Genomic DNA, 12809 nt, shown 5'->3' with positions numbered 1-12809 from the left:
TGCTTTTGTTTTCCGCGTCAGGTGTATTTTATTTGTTTGTTTTGCAATGTTTTTACGAAGATATTTCCGCCCCGCCGCTAAATTCGTTCGTACCAAGCACTACCAGCACATTGTGCTGCATCCAGAGATACAGTATGCCCTGCGGCATGAGCAGCCAGTGGTGGCACTGGAGTCGACGATCATAACACATGGAATGCCAATGCCAGAGAACGTGACAACGGCGCTGCAGGTGGAGGAACAGGTGCGCCAACACGGAGCCATCCCCGCGACCATCGGCATCATTGATGGCAGCATCAGGGTGGGCCTGACCCAGGAGGAACTCACGGCACTTGCCAAAAAGCCACGGAATGAGGTTATCAAGTGCTCGCGCCGCGACCTGCCGTATGTTGTGGCTAAGGGGCAAAGCGGCGGCACAACGGTGGCTGCCACAATGATTGTCGCCCACCGTGTGGGCATCAAGGTGTTTGCCACCGGTGGCATTGGCGGCGTCCATCGTGAGGGCCACGTCTCCATGGATGTTTCAGCGGATCTCACCGAACTGGGACGCACGCCGGTGGCTGTGGTCTGCAGCGGCGTCAAGTCCATACTGGACATTCCGCGCACCCTCGAGTACCTGGAGACGCAGGGCGTGTGCGTGGCCAGCTACGACAGTCCCGGCGGTGTCTTTCCGGACTTTTACACCCGCGACAGTGGCTGCAGGGCTGCCTACGATCTGGCCACGCCCCAGGAGGCCGCCGATCTGCTCCGCTCCTGGCGTGAGCTCAAGCTGCAGTCGGGTGTGCTCATCGGAGTGCCCATACCCGAGGAATTTGCGGCGGACAAGAGCCAAATGGAGGCTGCCATCAAGGCAGCTGTCGTTCAAGCGCTGGCTCAGGGCGTCTCGGGCAAGGAGGTGACTCCGTTCCTGCTGGCAGCCATAGCAAAGATCACCCAAGGCAGCAGTCTCCAAGCAAACATTGCGCTTATCAAGAACAATGCCAAAGTGGCGGCACAAATTGCAGCAGCCTTGGCGGGGGGACCAGCCGAGAGACAGGCAGAGGGCAAGGAACACCTCAAGAAACCCCTCGTTGTGGGCGCCTCCATACTGGATCTATCCTTCACGGTGGATGATCAGAAGCGGGACATGAAACTGGATGGAGCCACGTACTCGGCGGTGGCCAAGCAAGCGGCTGGCGGCGTGGGACGCAACATAGCCGAAGGCATCTACAAGCTCTACGGCGATGTGAGTCTGATATCCGCTGTGGGCAAGGACCAGATGGGCCAAACGCTGCTCCAACTGATGCCCACGCCGCTACAGCGTGGCATGATCCAGGATGAGAGTCAGGCGACGTCCCTGTGCTCGCTGATCTTTGACAAGTTTGGCGACTGCAAACTGATTCTGGGCAACATGGAGATCCATCAGTGCTCCATCACCCCAGAGACGCTGCGGGCACAGCAGCATCTCTTTCGCGATGCACCGCTGATCATTATGGACAGCAACATATCGGAGCAGGCCATGGAGTGCACGCTGCAGCAGGCGCAGAAGTATCAGCTGCCTGTGTTCTTTGAGCCCACGGACATGTTCATTGCCGGCAAGCCCTTCCATCTGTCAGCCGATCTCACGCAGCACATTCGCTTGATCAAGCCAAATCTGCACGAACTGAAGACCATTGAGGAGGCAATCACGGGGCAGTCGGTCGACTGGCAGCCCGACACCAAGGTGGATCGTGTGCAGCTGCTGCAGCAGACCAAGAAACTGCTGCAAAAGATTGAATCACGTTTCAACTGCATCATTGCCACGCTGGGGGATCACGGCGTGCTGCTCAGCTTTCGCTCGGATGCTGCCACGAATGCGAGCTGCCTGCTCGATGCCACAACGTCCCAGGTGCCGCCACACATCACACGCTTCTATGCCGCACCCATTGTGCCCAACATTGTGAATGTTTCCGGCGCTGGCGATAGCTTTTGTGCTGGCTTCATTACTGCGCTGCTGCAGGGCCGCATCCTGGACGAGTGTGTGGCCGCGGGCTTTGTGGCGGCGGAGCGTGCGCTGCAGTCGGAATCGGCAGTGCCAGCAACTTACTTTAGCAATGCGCACGCCTTCGAGGATCGCTACAAGCAGACACTGAAGACGCTGCAACAGCAGAGCATTTAGAGGGGGAAGTTTACTCAGGATCTTAGCTTTATTTATCTCCTCCCCGCCCAAGTAGCTTCTTACAATGTACAACAGAGGATGCTGCTCCTAGTAGGCCCATCTGCAGGAAGCAATTAAAGAGAATTTGTTGAATGTTATCAAAGATTTTTGTGCCCAAACTTACAGCTTGATCACTTTGTCCTTGCCGCCAGAGGCCACGCGTGAGCCATCGGGCGCCCAGTCCACGCCGAATACCTCATCCGCATGTCCAGGCAGCTCCTGTGCCAGCTTCTTCGATTGTATGCTCCAAACTGCAAGGCAAGAAACGATGAAAATCCGCAATCATAACCACTACCAGGACTGCCCTACCCTTCAATGTGGAATCCTTGCTGCCGGAGCATATCAGACGTGAGTCCGCAGACCAGGCTAAGGTGTAAACGGCCTGCACATGACCGCGGAATGTGGCCATGTACTGCCCATCGGAGGCACGCCACAAACGCACCGACTTGTCGAAAGACGCAGAAGCAATGAGCTTCACATCCGGCGAGAACTTGACATCGTTGACGACATTCTGGTGGCCCGTCATGCGCTCCACGCACTTGTTGCCATTGTTGCGCCACAGGTAGAGCGTGTTGTCATCCGAGCAGGACACCAGGGACTCCACTTCATCGGGACACACAGCTTGGAAGCGTTTCAGAGCCGAGACCTGTAGCTCCTCAGCTGTAAAAGAAAGAAATTCACATAGAAACAGGAACAGTAGCGTGTCAGTGAGGATTTCTCTTACGTGTCATGCTGAGATAGGACTTGGTGCGATCCTTAACCGGATGGAACGGTCCCGTGCGCAGCACATAGTCCGTGCTCAGTGCTATGTTGTTCACCCAATGGGCATGGCCGGTGAAAGTGCGGCACAAAATGCCATCGGCTGCACGCCACACCTTAATGCTGCGATCTTTGGACGAGGTGTAGATGAGGCCAGCGCCGCCCCAACGCACCGCAGTCACGGCATTCGTGTGCCCGGCAATGTTGAGCAGACACGAGCCCAATTTAACATCCCAAATGCGGCAGTCGCCGTCACTGCTGGCGGATGCGAGCTTGCGGCATTCGGGATTCTGATGGAATGGCTCCCAGCTGAGGCAGTTGATGTGCTTCCTGTGGCCTGCCAGAGTGCGTCCCATCTGCTGGCCCGTCTCCGGATCCCAGATGATGATTTTGCCCGCCTTGCAGGCACTGGCCAAGCGCTTGCCATCCGGCGCCCAGGCGACGCACAGCACCCACTGCTTGTGGCCGCTGCACGTGAAGTGTGGCGTCTCTGTGGTCAGATCCCACAGACGGACTGTGGTGTCACCGCTGCCGCTGGCCAAATGCTTGCCATCCGGACTAAAGTTAAGCGAGACCACAGCCTCGGCATGGCCGGGCATGGAGCTGGTGCACCGCGTGACGGGACGAACCTTGAACACGGCCTGTGGCTGGTAGACAATGTCAATCACGTTCTCTGTGTCCACTGTGCCCAGGTCGAGGGTGTCCTCGAGGCTCTTCTTGATCTCATCCTCGCCCACAAAGAACAGATATGGTGTCGCCTCCTCGTTCTTCAGCAGCGCATTGCAGATGAGTCCCAATTGTTGCGTCGTAATGCCCGCTGGCAGGTCTATGGGCGGTCCTGCCTCCTCGCCTGTGTCGGATATCAGGCGTGCCTGTATCGTCTGTGGTGTGGCCTCCACTTGTGGGTCTGTTTCCACGCCCATTTTCGGTTTTTTAGCAAACATTTTAGCAGCAGCGTAAATGCGAATAACAACAATAAAACACGTGCCGCCGGCTAGTGTGGGTAAGTGTGGAAAAATCGCTATAACTAAATACTAAAGCTATCGATGTATCGGCATGGGATTTCAGCTCTTTTTCTTGGTGGGAGGGAATTTTATCAAAACAATTTCCCTGGCCGGGACCTGTTTTGTTTAAACATTCTTTTAAAAGCAATCCAATAAAAAGAGTCCATAAGAATACTCTAGATTGCAGAGAACTGTTTCTTATATAGGCTAAAATTATATCTTTAGTTCTGAAAGTCTTAACTATCTACTAATGTTAAACCGAACATCAAAATCAAGTAAAATGGATTCGATCACGGACAGATAACTTTTAGCCCATTTTACACCAGGAGAACTACCAAAACGTGGGGCTAAGTGGGTTAAATTTGTTCTCTCATCACTGATTTATGTCCTATCGACAAAATTCGATAAATCTTCACCCCTGCATGTACGCGTCTTTACAATTTGTTGATAAAAATGGAAAATATTCCGCGAACACATGAAGGTGAGCCACAAAAACCAACTAATTAGCTATACTGCAGGTCCTAGATGATGGGAACACTAGAATTCGGCATGTGGAGTCCCTAAAACGGCCCAGAAAAGTGCACCCGGTTTGGTTGGCCTGCCCTCACCCCCTTACGAAAATCAATTATTTCATCAACATTTTTTGTGACCCATTTCAGACATCGAGGCCCAGATCACTGTTATACAGGAGAAGAAAACGGAGCTGGCCAAGACCACAGCGGCAGCGGAGGGTGTGGGATTGTTGGACAGCGGCGGATTCTTCGACACCGATTTGTATGACGAGGAGGCCGCCAAGGGCAAGGGCCGCTATGAGGGCTACAACACATCGATCGCCGCCAATGACGAGGGCGATGAGGACGAAGACGATGGCTTCCCAGTGCCACAGAAACGCACCACATACACGGCGCCCATTTCCGTGCTGAAGGATGTCACCCAGGGCAAGGAGGATGTGGATCCATTTGCGGATCGACGGCAGCCGACCATTGCGGATCGCGAGGATGAGTACAGGCAGAAGCGGCGTCGCATTATCATCTCGCCCGAGCGTGCCGATCCCTTTGCCGATGGCGGCAAGACGCCGGATGTGGGCTCCCGCACCTACACGGACATCATGCGGGAGCAGATGCTCAAGGGCGAGGAGACGGAGCTTCGGCGCCGCATCATGGAGAAGTCCAAGGATGGTACGCTGGTGAAAAATTCCGCATCAGCGTCATCATCCAACGGCGACAACTCCTCCAAAGATAGCAGCTCCAGGAAGCGTGGCCGCTGGGATCAGACGGTCAGCGATAGCTTCATACCGGCCAAGGTGGCGGCGACACCAAGCAGTGCTGCAACACCCACCTGGGAGGATGTAAGTATAGATGGAGCCAAGAGCCATTTGGAGCACTTTTCATTCCATTTTCCCTTGCAGAAAACACCCGGAGATCATCGCTGGGATGAGACTCCTGGCCACAAGGGCAGCGAGACGCCCGGCGCCACACCGGGACTGGGCACACGCATCTGGGATGCCACACCGGCGCATGCCATGACCCCGGGACACGAGACACCTGGCCATGAGAAGTCGGCGCGACGCAATCGCTGGGATGAGACGCCAAAGACAGAGCGCGAGACGCCGGGACACAGTGGCTGGGCAGAGACCCCGAAGCCAGATCGCACGGGCAGCGGTGCGGGCGGTGAGAGCATCTCCATTGAGTCGACACCAGGCGCCTCGAAGCGTCGCTCCAGATGGGACGAAACCCCTTCGAATGCGACGCCCGCTATAACGCCGACAAATGCCAGCGCCATGACACCGAATATGACGCCCAGCATGACGCCGCATGCAACGCCCGGCCATGCCACACCGATGCTTACACCCGGCGGCAGCACCCCAGTGGGTGTCAAGGCTATGGCCATGGCCACGCCCACTGCAGGTGCGCTGGCTGCCATGACGCCCGAACAGCTGCAGGCCTATCGCTGGGAGAAGGAAATCGATGAGCGGAACAGGCCCTACACCGACGAGGAGCTCGATCAGATGTTCCCGCCCGGCTACAAGATTCTGCCGCCACCCGCGGGCTATGTGCCCGTGCGAACGCCCGGCCGCAAGCTCATGGCCACTCCCACGCCCATTGCTGGCACCCCGGCGGGCTTCTTCATTCAGGTGGAGGATAAGAATGCCAAATTTATGGACAACCAGCCAAAGGGGCAGAATCTGCCCTTCATGAAGCCCGAGGATGCGCAGTATTTTGACAAGCTGCTGGTGGACGTCAACGAGGATTCGCTGTCGCCCGAGGAGCTGAAGGAGCGCAAGATCATGAAGCTGCTGCTGACCATCAAGAACGGGTCGCCGCCCATGCGCAAGTCTGCGCTGCGCCAGATCACGGACAAGGCGCGTGAGTTCGGCGCGGGGCCGCTCTTCAATCAGATCTTGCCGCTGCTCATGTCACCCACGCTGGAGGATCAGGAGCGGCACTTGCTGGTGAAGGTCATCGATCGCGTTCTGTACAAGCTGGACGATCTGGTGCGGCCGTATGTGCACAAGATTCTGGTCGTGATTGAGCCGCTGCTGATCGATGAGGATCACTATGCGCGCATTGAGGGTCGCGAGATCATCTCCAATTTGGCCAAGGCTGCCGGTCTGGCCACCATGATCTCTACGATGCGTCCGGACATTGACAACATCGATGAGTACGTGAGGAACACAACAGCGCGTGCCTTTGCGGTGGTGGCTTCAGCGCTGGGCATACCCTCGCTGTTGCCTTTCCTGAAGGCCGTTTGCAAGTCGAAGAAATCCTGGCAGGCGCGCCACACGGGCATCAAGATTGTGCAGCAAATAGCTATCCTCATGGGCTGCGCTATACTGCCGCATCTCAAAGCACTCGTGGAGATCATCGAGCACGGGCTGGTGGATGAGCAGCAGAAGGTGCGCACCATCACGGCGCTGGCCATTGCGGCACTCGCAGAGGCTGCCACGCCGTACGGCATTGAGTCATTCGATTCGGTGCTGAAGCCCCTGTGGAAGGGCATACGCACGCATCGTGGCAAGGGTTTGGCTGCCTTCCTCAAGGCCATTGGCTATCTGATTCCCCTCATGGACGCTGAGTATGCCAACTATTACACGCGCGAGGTGATGCTGATTCTCATACGAGAGTTCCAGTCGCCCGACGAGGAGATGAAGAAGATTGTCCTCAAGGTGGTGAAGCAATGCTGCGCCACGGACGGCGTGGAGCCGCAGTACATCAAGGAGGAGATTCTGCCGCACTTTTTCAAGTTCTTCTGGAACCATCGCATGGCCCTGGACAGGCGCAACTATCGCCAGCTGGTGGACACCACCGTTGAGATAGCCAACAAGGTGGGCGCCTCCGAGATCATCAATCGTGTGGTGGATGACCTCAAGGACGAGAACGAACAATACCGCAAAATGGTGATGGAAACGGTGGAGAAGATCATGGGCAACCTGGGCGCAGCGGACATTGACTCGCGTCTCGAGGAGCAGCTCATCGATGGCATTCTGTACGCCTTCCAGGAGCAGACCACCGAGGATGTGGTCATGCTCAATGGCTTCGGCACCATTGTCAATCAGCTGGGCAAGCGCGTGAAGCCTTATCTGCCACAGATCTGCGGCACCATTCTGTGGCGTTTGAACAACAAATCCGCAAAGGTGCGCCAGCAGGCAGCGGATCTCATCTCGAGGATTGCTGTGGTGATGAAGACCTGCCAGGAGGAGAAGCTGATGGGACATCTTGGCGTTGTGCTGTACGAGTATTTGGGCGAGGAGTATCCCGAGGTGCTGGGCAGCATCCTGGGCGCACTCAAGGCCATTGTTAATGTCATTGGCATGACCAAGATGACGCCGCCCATCAAAGATCTCCTGCCCCGCCTCACGCCCATCCTGAAGAATCGACACGAAAAGGTGCAGGAGAATTGCATTGACCTCGTGGGACGCATTGCGGATCGTGGACCCGAGTATGTGTCCGCACGCGAGTGGATGCGCATCTGCTTCGAGCTGCTGGAGCTGCTCAAGGCCCACAAGAAGGCCATTCGGCGGGCGACAGTCAACACTTTTGGCTACATTGCCAAGGCCATTGGGCCGCACGATGTGCTGGCCACGCTGCTGAACAATCTGAAGGTGCAGGAGCGACAGAATCGTGTGTGCACCACGGTAGCCATTGCCATTGTGGCCGAGACCTGTCGCCCCTTCACTGTCCTGCCCGCCCTCATGAACGAGTATCGAGTGCCCGAGCTGAACGTGCAGAATGGTGTGCTCAAGTCGCTGGCCTTCCTCTTCGAGTACATTGGGGAGATGGGCAAGGATTACATCTACGCGGTGTGCCCCCTGCTGGAGGATGCCCTGATGGATCGCGATCTGGTGCATCGTCAGACAGCCTGCTCGGCCATCAAGCACATGTCGCTCGGCGTCTATGGCTTTGGCTGCGAGGACGCACTCACGCACCTGCTGAACTATGTCTGGCCGAATATCTTTGAGACGTCGCCGCATCTGGTGCAGGCCTTCATGGACTCTGTGGACGGACTGCGCGTGTCGCTGGGCTCCATCAAGATCCTGCAGTACACGCTCCAAGGCCTGTTCCATCCGGCACGCAAGGTGCGCGATGTCTACTGGAAGATCTACAATTCGCTGTACATTGGCGGGCAGGATGCGCTCATTGCGGGTTATCCGCGGATCACCAACGATCCGAAGAATCAATACGAACGTTACGAAATGGATTACATGCTCTAAGGGGGGAAACGAGATCAATCATTGGACACACGCAAAATATATACACAAATTGTACAAAATTGGGTTTTATTTCTACGTTTACGTTTTGTTTTGGAGTAGCTTAGAGGTTCTCCGCATCCTTCCCGCAATCCCTAATCTTTTGGCTTATGCAATAATACAAATGTTGTGGTGGAGTGATTGATTGTTCCTTGGTCTTGGTCTCTGGTTGCTATCGGTAGAGGATGGATTCCACCACCTCAATGAGACTCTGCAGTCCGAACATGTAGTTCTCGTCGGGTTGGCCATCCTCCGCTGGATAAACATGAGCAAAGTCAATCATGCGCACGCGCACCCACTCAGAGGCATCATCGGCGCAAGGCTGAGCATGATGATGATGATGCCCATTGAGCAGTGGCGCTGGTTGAGTCTCAGCTGCGCTGCTGAGTCGTGCGTAGTCGTAGCAAATGAGCAGGGAACTGGCATAGAAGTGAAGCAAACGCTGGCGCTTGAACCAAGCGAGGATCTCCTGCAGCTGTCGCAGCACCTCACGCAGCAGAACCTCAGTGCCAGCGGCTCGTGTCTTGGAGTCACTTGTGCTGGCATTGAAGAAGATGCCCATGGTCTGCCGAAAGCCGGCCACATTCAGGCTCTTGCCATAGTCCTTGCCGTGCCGCATGAGCACCGTCTTGCCGGGCTCCTCTGCTGGGAGGTAGACCAGGAAACCGGGCAGGCAGAGGCCAAGCTTCTGCTTGCATATCACATACTTTTGCTCCTCCACCTGGCGCTTGTGCGGCGAGGACAGTGGATCCCAGGTGCGGCGACCCATCTTTACGTCCATGACGCATGGCTGCTGCATGCCGCGCGTGAGGTCTTCCAGCCGGACAAATGTGTGCTCGCGCTGATTCACAACCAGTTTGAGATGGCCGTAAAAACGCGGAACGTGACGACCGAGGGCGGCAAGGTCATTATCACCTGGCGCTGCTTTCGCTTCGGTCATAGATCCCGCCGCTGACGCCGCCGCCGCCGCCGCTGATGCCAATGACTCATAAAAGTTGAGCTCACGCACTTCACACTCGGGCTTGCCCAGCGGCTTCAGCACACATCCCTCGACAGAGTCCTGCAGCAGGCCGACGGCGGCGGCATTGGTCGCCTCGAATGTGTGTCCGGCCACCTGTGTGGCAAATTGGCGAAATCCCACGGGCAGTGCTGGCCTCGGCAGCTGCACAGCTTCCTGATCCTTTCTGGCCATGTTTTGTGTGGTGTCTGGGTCGTCTGGTCGGTCTGTCCAGGCGGGTGGGTGGTAGCAGCAAACAGAGTATTGAGAAACAGAAAATAATTGCGCGGTTAACGCTGAATTGGTGATGATCTTTTGGCGTCTTTATACTCCGGTTTTGGCTTTTTCCAGTCAGAAATGGCTAAACATGAAAATATTGGATTCAAAACTATCCACATGGATGGGACTTATATGCACTTTTCTCACTTAAGAGCAATGCAACTAGTCAGTATATTACACAAGTCATAAGTTGCATTTGTTGTGTGTATACATTTAGCAATTTATCAGAGTAATGTTAAGTTTGTCATTGCCAGCGCTATTGCACCAATACAGTGTTGCTTAACAGCCAAACAGCTAGGGTTGTAAAGCACACGCGGCTTCTAATTTGTTGCTTTGGGAGTGGTTTTTTTGTTTGTCAATTATTCATCTTTATTTACCGCATTTGTTATCTGCGGCTGCTGTTTATCCACGCCACTGCGACTGAGATTGGATAACGGACCACAATGAAATCCTGGGAGATTGCCGTGCTGGCGCTAGCAGCTGTTTATCTGTGCACGCAAGGTGAGCGCTTAGCATTTTACGGGCCACACCTCAATAATGTTTATTAATCCCCACAAACAATATCTAGTGAGCTTTGTGTCTGGCCTGGAGTGTTATGTGTGCTCCAACCAGACGGGCAATACGGAAAAGTGCCTCAACACGATCAAGACCTGCGAACCCTTTGAGAATGTTTGTGGCACGGAGATTCGCTGGGGCAGCCAGCCCTACTTCTCGGAGGGCGCCCTGAAGCAATATTACGTGTCGAAGCGCTGCATGACCAAGGAGCAGTGTCAGTCCAAGCGCAAGCGCTATATGCAGCTGTACTGCACGCACATCTGGTACGAGGATTGGGCGTGCAATGAGTGCTGCCCGGGCGATCGCTGCAACTATTTTGTGATTGTGAGTGGAGCTCCTGGAAGTTCACGTTTAGTAGTGCTTTTAATTGACACATCTTTATTGCAGAGTGGCGCTCCAGCTGTACAACGACAAACCCTAGGATTAACACTGCTAATGACGCTGCTGGGCCTGGGCTCTTGGCTCATTTCGCGCTCTTAGCTAACAACAAGGAAACTCTTATACAAATCGCATTCCAATTGTTCCAACCTACTTCAGGTAGAACTGTAAACGTTTGCCGTCCATTTATTTAGTAGATTTGTAAAAGTGCCTTTGACTCAACAAGAGGGAAACGATTTCCCCAACGTATATTTTACACATTTTATAGAAAACTCCCAAAGGATTGGTTCAAGATTTGTTCAGTATAAACAAGACAAGATTTTGATTTAGGAACAGCGCCCTGGCACTGTTAAAGCATTCCATAAAGTTCAAACGAAGCTAAACTCGAATAGATTCTTATTAAACCTTACTTTAACCATATTCTACATGCAATTTGAGCATTTTTAGACCACTTCTGAAGCACTTTTTGACCCTATATCATATAGAAACGATGCAGATAGAAACATATCTTAGATAACACAAGAAAATGGCTTATTTATAGAACATAGCTATACAAATCCATACCCCTATCGAATCTCTAACTCATAATTAAGACGTTAGGGCGTGCCTTGGCACTGCAGAAGTATTTTATAGAGTTCAAATCCCCCTTTAAACCTACTCTAACACATTCCATATGCATTCTGACTACTTTTATACCATTTCTGACACACTTTTTGCCCCTATATCATATAGAAACTCGACAAAAACCCCAGCAAGTGCCTTAGCTATAAAAAATCTCTTACCCAAATCGAATCTCTAAACCGCAATAAACACACTTTGGGCGTCTTTTTGGCGTGCTTTAATTAATAGACGACTATTCTCTCATATGTCACACAATCCAATCCTTTACTTGGCACAGAAGCAACCGGCGGTGACGGTGACCGTCTTGAATTGCCACAGCTGCGCGGCAGTCATCTCCTTGTTCAGCCAGGAAGCCGCACGATCCGGCACCGTGCCCTGCGTCAGCACCTTCACCTTGTACTCCAGTGGCCTGCAGTTCGAGCCATGCGTGCACTTGGCATCCTGTGCGGGACGCGACTCGCAGACGGCATTCATCAGATAGCGCGGAAAGTGCAGCGTGCCCAGATCGAGGAGCTCGTTCTAGAGTAGGGAGAGACTGTGACTATCCGCTGATGGATTGGGCAACTCAACAAACCGTAACTTTGCAATCGCAGCCGGCAGAATGGACATCGTTGCGCTTCGTGGCCAGCAGATCCTCATAGAAGTCGTTGTAGTACATGACCGGCAGCTGCATCTGATGTGGGGGCATGGCCATGGCAGTCTCTGTGGGACGTGGCGTGCCGAACAGTGCGCTGAGCATCTTGGATGTGCTGCGGTCCGGTTGCTCCTGTTCCTGCTCCTCCAACTCCTCGTAGCCTGCAGCATTGTCGCCGGCAAAGCGACTGCCACTACTGGCCAGGCAGAGCAGCGCCAGCGCCGCTATCGAAACGGGAAACTGTCGGTAGACAAAGAACCCATCAAGCAATGCTGCTGAGATGTCGGGTACTTGGAGACTCACCCAGAGCATCCTCCTGGATCCGTGCCTGTGCAGAGCTAAACTCCTTGTGCGGCTCTCAACCAGGAATCCCTGAGCTTTTATATCCCCACGGGACAATGGAGCATGGAGACCGGCTCTCGGATTACCTTTTGTGTGTGTGTGTGTGGAGCATCCATTATGGTCCCGTCACCTGGTGGACGTCGCAACAATGACCACACAACTGTTGACAGTCCCATAACAATGGACTGAAGTCGGACCTCGCACTCGCCGGCTGATGGGGTTGAATCCTTTGGCTATTTATACACCACTGCTGGGGCTCCCTCCCATTCAATCACCAAAATGGCTTTAAGGCCTCAAGTGGTGTGGCGTGTGGGAGTGCG

General features: G+C 54.2%; 6 protein-coding genes across 6 annotated transcripts; 3 read left to right on the top strand and 3 right to left on the bottom strand.

The window, feature by feature from the left end:
• Positions 1-10: 10 nt before the first annotated feature.
• Positions 11-2276, top strand: LOC117900697 (pseudouridine-metabolizing bifunctional protein C1861.05). Its single transcript, XM_034811150.1, has one exon. It carries the CDS (start codon positions 47-49, stop codon positions 2132-2134), a length of 2088 nt encoding a protein of 695 aa, XP_034667041.1. The 5' UTR covers positions 11-46; the 3' UTR covers positions 2135-2276.
• Positions 2144-3929, bottom strand: LOC117900698 (protein Notchless). The gene is made up of 4 exons (XM_034811151.1): positions 2898-3929; positions 2483-2833; positions 2298-2424; positions 2144-2234 (listed from the first exon to the last, which is right to left on the bottom strand). The coding sequence occupies exons 1-4, from the start codon at positions 3874-3876 to the stop codon at positions 2222-2224; spliced, it is 1470 nt and encodes a 489-aa protein (XP_034667042.1). The 5' UTR covers positions 3877-3929; the 3' UTR covers positions 2144-2221.
• A 351-nt stretch (positions 3930-4280) lies between these two features.
• Positions 4281-8701, top strand: LOC117900229 (splicing factor 3B subunit 1). Its single transcript, XM_034810515.1, has 3 exons — positions 4281-4417; positions 4596-5284; positions 5345-8701. The coding sequence occupies exons 1-3, from the start codon at positions 4390-4392 to the stop codon at positions 8645-8647; spliced, it is 4020 nt and encodes a 1339-aa protein (XP_034666406.1). The 5' UTR covers positions 4281-4389; the 3' UTR covers positions 8648-8701.
• LOC117900230 (inositol polyphosphate multikinase IPK2) lies at positions 8685-9957 on the bottom strand. The gene has a single exon (XM_034810516.1). It carries the CDS (start codon positions 9873-9875, stop codon positions 8856-8858), a length of 1020 nt encoding a protein of 339 aa, XP_034666407.1. The 5' UTR covers positions 9876-9957; the 3' UTR covers positions 8685-8855.
• Positions 9958-10259: 302 nt separating this feature from the next.
• LOC117901439 lies at positions 10260-11310 on the top strand. Its single transcript, XM_034812183.1, has 3 exons — positions 10260-10460; positions 10528-10838; positions 10902-11310. Exons 1-3 carry the CDS (start codon positions 10403-10405, stop codon positions 10992-10994), a joined length of 462 nt encoding a protein of 153 aa, XP_034668074.1. The 5' UTR covers positions 10260-10402; the 3' UTR covers positions 10995-11310.
• Positions 11311-11715: 405 nt separating this feature from the next.
• LOC117901438 lies at positions 11716-12540 on the bottom strand. The gene is made up of 3 exons (XM_034812182.1): positions 12451-12540; positions 12088-12387; positions 11716-12032 (listed from the first exon to the last, which is right to left on the bottom strand). Exons 1-3 carry the CDS (start codon positions 12457-12459, stop codon positions 11778-11780), a joined length of 564 nt encoding a protein of 187 aa, XP_034668073.1. The 5' UTR covers positions 12460-12540; the 3' UTR covers positions 11716-11777.
• Positions 12541-12809: the final 269 nt, after the last annotated feature.

Source organism: Drosophila subobscura, chromosome U (genome assembly GCF_008121235.1).
Source record: "Drosophila subobscura isolate 14011-0131.10 chromosome U, UCBerk_Dsub_1.0, whole genome shotgun sequence".
Lineage (NCBI taxonomy): Eukaryota > Metazoa > Arthropoda > Insecta > Diptera > Drosophilidae > Drosophila > Drosophila subobscura.
This window is presented reverse-complemented; position numbering and strand designations above follow the sequence as displayed.

Bases quoted from the DNA above. Each gene is read 5' to 3' on its own strand.
- LOC117900698 (XM_034811151.1), bottom strand. From the start codon at position 3,876: ATGTTTGCTAAAAAACCGAAAATGGGCGTGGAAACAGACCCACAAGTG. The intron at 2,834-2,897 runs GTAAGAGAAATC...TTTCTTTTACAG, and splicing joins GTCCTATCTCAGCATGACAC to CTGAGGAGCTACAGGTCTCG. The intron at 2,425-2,482 runs GTAGGGCAGTCC...CTTGCCTTGCAG, and splicing joins CAAGGATTCCACATTGAAGG to TTTGGAGCATACAATCGAAG.
- LOC117900697 (XM_034811150.1), top strand. From the start codon at position 47: ATGTTTTTACGAAGATATTTCCGCCCCGCCGCTAAATTCGTTCGTACC.
- LOC117900230 (XM_034810516.1), bottom strand. From the start codon at position 9,875: ATGGCCAGAAAGGATCAGGAAGCTGTGCAGCTGCCGAGGCCAGCACTG.
- LOC117901439 (XM_034812183.1), top strand. From the start codon at position 10,403: ATGAAATCCTGGGAGATTGCCGTGCTGGCGCTAGCAGCTGTTTATCTG. The intron at 10,461-10,527 runs GTGAGCGCTTAG...AACAATATCTAG, and splicing joins TGTTTATCTGTGCACGCAAG to TGAGCTTTGTGTCTGGCCTG. The intron at 10,839-10,901 runs GTGAGTGGAGCT...TCTTTATTGCAG, and splicing joins GCTGCAACTATTTTGTGATT to AGTGGCGCTCCAGCTGTACA.
- LOC117901438 (XM_034812182.1), bottom strand. The intron at 12,033-12,087 runs GTTTGTTGAGTT...TCCCTACTCTAG, and splicing joins GCTGCGATTGCAAAGTTACG to AACGAGCTCCTCGATCTGGG.
- LOC117900229 (XM_034810515.1), top strand. From the start codon at position 4,390: ATGGAAAATATTCCGCGAACACATGAAG. The intron at 4,418-4,595 runs GTGAGCCACAAA...GACCCATTTCAG, and splicing joins TATTCCGCGAACACATGAAG to ACATCGAGGCCCAGATCACT. The intron at 5,285-5,344 runs GTAAGTATAGAT...TTTCCCTTGCAG, and splicing joins CAACACCCACCTGGGAGGAT to AAAACACCCGGAGATCATCG.